The 5519-nt window shown below is 31.3% G+C and overlaps 1 protein-coding gene across 1 annotated transcript; it reads right to left on the bottom strand.

The window, feature by feature from the left end:
- Positions 1-781: 781 nt before the first annotated feature.
- LOC108478671 (GDSL esterase/lipase 6) lies at positions 782-4792 on the bottom strand. Its single transcript, XM_017781145.2, has 4 exons — positions 4500-4792; positions 4264-4409; positions 1312-1777; positions 782-1245 (listed from the first exon to the last, which is right to left on the bottom strand). Exons 1-4 carry the CDS (start codon positions 4732-4734, stop codon positions 1007-1009), a joined length of 1086 nt encoding a protein of 361 aa, XP_017636634.1. The 5' UTR covers positions 4735-4792; the 3' UTR covers positions 782-1006.
- Positions 4793-5519: the final 727 nt, after the last annotated feature.

Genomic DNA, 5519 nt, shown 5'->3' with positions numbered 1-5519 from the left:
TTTCTTGACTCTGTTTATTTTTACAATTTCAATTTCAATTTACACAATCTCAATTTGTCCATATTTTTAATTCTGTTTTTATTTTTCTTTTATTTTTTTCAGGTACATCGTTTTTCTTGGGCACGACTGTGCCCGAGATCTCGAGGAACAAGAAGTTGTGCAAATCCAGTCCTTGAGGATTTGAACCTACTTCCCTTATACTATTCTTTTTATTATTTTATAGGGATATAATATTTTTGGTGCTCTAAAATAGTGGATCACACACCTAACATGTTGAATGTGGTGACGATGAATTTTGTGTCATCAAATACAATTCGTCGTTTTCCGAATACAAATAGTGATATTAAATTAATTTTTTATGACAATATTTTAGATGCCACAAATAATCAAATTGTTGTAGTGTTTAAACTACCAGTGTTCTATCAATCATGTCCTTTCGTTACTAGAAGCGTTAATTTAATCATTAAATGATATATCGGATTTTATACGACATAATCTAAGATGAAAAATGTAAGAAATTTTTTTTGTTAAAATGGATGTTGTAAAAATCTTGGTTTTGAAGTTTTCGATGCTTTTACGGCTGCTTTATCATCCACTCTCTCTTTCTTCAATATTACTTTATTTTTATTTTTACTTTTAAAAGTTATATTGCAATGTATTATTTTTTTAAAAAATTATTTTAAATTTAGCTACTTAATATATGACGTGTTATTTAACGACTTTAATAATGGAGAGACCAATTTGACAATGCAATTAAAATATTTTAAAGTTTGGGAATCCATTTAAAATGAGTATCATAGTTTGATATATGCTGCAATTAACTGTTTTGGTTGTATTACAACAACAATATCTTCCCTTATTAGACGAATAATAAGGAAAGCTAGTACACCTCTTAAATATTTTGGAAAGCAAAGTTGTAATACTTGAGCTTAAAAACCTTGTATGAATAATAAGGAAACAAGGAGAAAAGAATTAAGACCAATTAATAAATATATAAGAAATAACATTAAACAAGCGCGAGGGTAAGATTGGTTAGAGTCTTTAGATTAATAGGCCTAATTCGAGATTTTTTACCCTCCCATAAAGCTTTGGAGATAAGTTCATAGGTGGGTTGGGTTGGATGGAAGTAATCCCAGAACAAGAACCCTTGAGGATTTTGACAAATTTTATATCCTTCCTTACCGCATTGCACCTGCCCTCCCAGAGGTCCATCTCCACAGCAGGCGCTATTCACGTTAGAGAAACCTGCTCAATCAAACGTGTTATTATACATAGCATTTATAAATCCATATGCTTACATAAAAATCATACCATAGCGAGTTGGAGCTGCACGGATGTGATGTACAGTGTCATAAACTGCGCCATAAACACCAATGGCACCAGGGTGCCTTGTGGAGATATCATTTACCAAGCTCTCCAATGCCTTATTGTATTTCTTGACCATTGCATTCATCTTTCCATAGCAGCGGTTGATAGGGGCAGCAGGCAAGAGGTCTCTTGCTGGAACGCACCCAACTGGACCTAGTGAAAACACAACAATTCTGCGAGCACCCACTTTGTAAATTTGGTCAGTTAGGTTGGTTACTTCTTTGATCATGGCCTCTACGTAGGCGTCTGGATCCAGTTTCGGGGTATCCAATGGAAGGAAGTAATTGAATATGTCATTAGATCCCGACTCCAAAAAGAAAAGAGACCTCTCGACTACACTTCTATTTATCGCTTTTTCTTCTATTAATGTTTTGAATTGTCGTAATTGTTCTTGGATTGGTAGCACTCCCTGTGGCGTGCCATCAATCACCAAACTGTTAGTAACATAAAACTCTAAGTTTCAGTATATGCACGTCACAAAATTTATAGTAATATTTATAATATCGAAATAAATTTATAATCATAAATATATACTCCAACCAATTATATGAGTGAAAGAAATTAATATTAAAATAATATTTATAAAAATATTATTTAACAAGTTAATTATAAATAGATTCATAAAAATGTTATTTAAAGTATAGTTGAATATTTAAATATCTTATTCTTAATTATTTTATTTAAACATTTCATATAAACACCATTATATTAATAAATAATAAGGTTGGTAACCAAGCGCAAATGGATGAGTGACAAGCTTGGAGAGTGTTTGCAGAGGGGATGATAGTGGCAACGGTGTTACCATTGAAAATTAAGTCAGCCTTGAAACACCACTCACTAAATCTAAAACAAGAAAAGTGAGATCCTTGTTTGAGATTGAGGAAGAAAGAACATCAAAATTGGGGTTTAAACAATAAGGGAAACGTAGAAAGAGTAAGAATAATATACCTATGACCATATCTCTTGAAGGCAAAATTGCTAATGAGTCATTATCCGATTTTGACTTTCTTAATCGAAACAAGGCTTTGCAGAAAGAGGTGAAAGAAGCGTTGGAGCTCGGTAAAAAATTGGGACTTTGGGAATTAAAAGTTCTAAGGAGTGATTTGTGGAATTATCATCTAGGGTATATATAAAGGATAAGATTAAAGTGGCAGCTACAATTTGGCTTATATGGAAAGGAAGGTGAGATGTTGTGGCAGGAAAAAAGAAAGTTGATGTTCAAGGAACTGTTTCGAAGCTTCGGTAGTTTCTGAAACGTTGGGCTTACTTTTTGAAGACAAGAAAGATATGCATTCTACTACAGGACGGGAAAATGGTAAAAGGAAATAGTGTCCCCTACGAGAAGGATAGGACTAAACTGAATTGTGATGGTGCCTTCTTGGAAGGTAATCTTTGAGGTGCAGTGAGTATAGTTGCAAGAGATTCCCATGGAAAGCTGGTTAAAGGTAGGGGTAAACAACTATGTGTGAGGATGCATTGGAAGATAAAGGTTTAACCATGAGAGAAGTTGTTTAGTTGGCCTCAGGTTTAAAATTGCTATCAGTCATTGTAGAATCAGATTCCAAAGCGATCATAAAGGAGCGTTGCAAACCTAAGTCTAGTAGAAGATGGAGAACCACTCCAACCCTTGAAAATGGTTATCAACTTAGAGAACATTTCCTGAACCAAGAATTTTCCTTGGCTAGGCATTCTGCCAACGATGCTGACAATTGGGTAGCAAAGGTTTCAGGGATGGGATGATACCAAAAGTTTGGGTTGAAATGCCCCCATCCTCGTTGACTCTTATTCTGAACAAGGATGGACTTCCTTGCACTCATTAGTAAATCTTGTGTAGCTTTAGGTACGAGTTGTAGTGTTGTCTACTCCTTTTTTAGCCTTTAACAAGGGATTCTGGTTAATCTTCTTGTTGCAACGACATTTCTTTCTTGTTCACCAAATAAAAAGGTCAATTCGTTTAGCAATGTAATCATATATGTTGCACACTTCAAGTTTTGAATTGATTTGATATTTTTATTACATATAATGAATATAATTTTTTTTCATTACGAATTGGGAGATGAATTATGAAAAAATAGTAGTTAGATAAATTAATATTAGAAATTTATTTAAGTGCGATTTACATAAATAAAGTGTAAAATATTATGATCGAATAGAAAAATCATATAGCATTTAATTTACATAAATCTCACGTTTATGTGTATATATTATTTTATCTATCTGTTGAATAAATTCAGTCAATTAAAAGTTAATATTATTAGTAACTTTATTTTTTAAAGACATTTGATAACTTACAATGAAATTTAATAGATATAATTTTTTCAGAAAAAATGTCAAAAATGATAAGTAGATTAAAAGAGAATAATTTATTCTATTTTTTAAGATTATATTATCATTTATTAAACAATCTAATTATAATCATTATTTAATTTTAAGTAATATACCAAACAAAATCTATCACTTAAATTCAACTCTTAATTTTTAGTATTAATTTTTCAACATCTACTTTTTTAGCAAACATAGCCTTAGCAAAAATACTTTGAATTGAGTTTAATGTCATAAGAACAAAATAGTAATTTTATAAAAATAATAAATAAATTAACAAGTATTATTTGTTGTGATAAAAAACGTTACAATTCTTAAAAAAAAAAAAAAATCAAGTTTAAATTGTGACAATTGGGAACCAAAAAAAGTAATATTGTAAAGCAAATGAACTATGGGTGAAATAGCTTGTTTTCACTCTGATTGTCTTTTTGTTCAATCTTTCATCATGGATTTTTTTGAAGATATACTTCATTTTGGTTACTAAACATTAGAATTTCAGTGTACGAAATTTTTAATTATGATTTGGCTTTTATGTACTTAAACTAGAAAAAATGAAGTATGGGAGTTACATACCCAGTCTTTATTGGTTCCTTGCAGAACACCACTCCCAGCGCTAGCAAAGTTGAGTCCGTTTGATGGATACTCTTTTCTACTACCATTCATCATTGCAATCTGTGCCTCTAGGTATGGTTGTTGCAAACCAATGCCGATAAATTGTGCTGCATGCGTTCCATTTTAATCAATCCTAATAATTAATTAGTTAAAAATAAATAAAAGGAAATAAACTACTTAAGTAGGAGGTAGCTCACAGATGAAATCAGCAACTGTTCTGCCATCAGTGAACCTGCCGGTGGGATGGTGGAAAAATGTTGAGCCATAAGGTGGAAAATCTGCCTGTACGCTACAGTTTTTGATAAAATGATTGTTTCCGGCATCAAAAACTGAGTCTCCAAAGATAAATATTGCTGGAACGTTTAGGGATGATGACAGATTAATGAGGACGAGAAGAATAAGCAGATGAGTGTAAAGGTTCTTCTTCTCCATGTTGACGAAATGGTGAAAAAGTAAAGGAAGGAGGAGGGTGTTATATTAAGTGAAGAACAAAAAATGAAAAACAGGAGGTGACCGAATATATGTAACGTTCAAGGAGAGAAGAAAAAAGACAAATGAAACTGAATGCACGAGGTTGGTGTTGGTCTCACAAAAACTTTTTATTTCTCTTATGTCAGCTCACCCTAAAATTCATCATTTATGCTAAATATCCATTCCACCTCCATCAATTCGCTCAAGGAAAACTATGAAAGCAATCTCCTTTGACATGAATTTCAAACCATATTTGTTTTTATTTTAAATTCAAAACTTGAGAATAAAAAATAAAACTGAATTTTACCATCAGTCCTCCTCATCTATGTAAGGCGAATTTATCATTATTAGAATTTCTATCATTGTGGAAACTATGTATTTAGAACATATAAATGTAATTTAAAATAACTTACAATAAATAGTGAAACGTGTAGTTTGATGCCATCAATCTTGAGTTCATATCAAATTAATTGTATGCATGTGGAAAGTATATACTTAGAGCATAGATGTATGTTTGAATATAACATACAACAAACAAAGAAATGTATAGTTTAAAACTAATTAATAATAACACATAAAAAATGTATGATATTAAAATGAAAAAATATATTAAATTATGAGTAAAATGAAACTTAAACACGTAAATATATTATATTAAAAGTACTAAATGCATTATAATTGGTTATCATGATGTTGTCATTAATTTTGAGTTAGTGTCAAATTGACTTGCGACACGAACTCAATAA

This window comes from Gossypium arboreum, chromosome 12 (genome assembly GCF_025698485.1).
Source record: "Gossypium arboreum isolate Shixiya-1 chromosome 12, ASM2569848v2, whole genome shotgun sequence".
Lineage (NCBI taxonomy): Eukaryota > Viridiplantae > Streptophyta > Magnoliopsida > Malvales > Malvaceae > Gossypium > Gossypium arboreum.
The sequence above is the reverse complement of the archived record's forward strand: the minus strand, read 5'-3'. Positions and strand labels throughout refer to the sequence as shown.

What these genes read in the sequence shown, in the direction of transcription:
- LOC108478671 (XM_017781145.2), bottom strand. Translation starts at nt 4,734, where the DNA reads ATGGAGAAGAAGAACCTTTACACTCATCTGCTTATTCTTCTCGTCCTC. An exon ending in AACAGTTGCTGATTTCATCT is followed by an intron (nt 4,410 to 4,499) that starts GTGAGCTACCTC and finishes GAACGCATGCAG; the next exon opens with CACAATTTATCGGCATTGGT. An exon ending in AAGGAACCAATAAAGACTGG is followed by an intron (nt 1,778 to 4,263) that starts GTATGTAACTCC and finishes GGCACGCCACAG; the next exon opens with GGAGTGCTACCAATCCAAGA.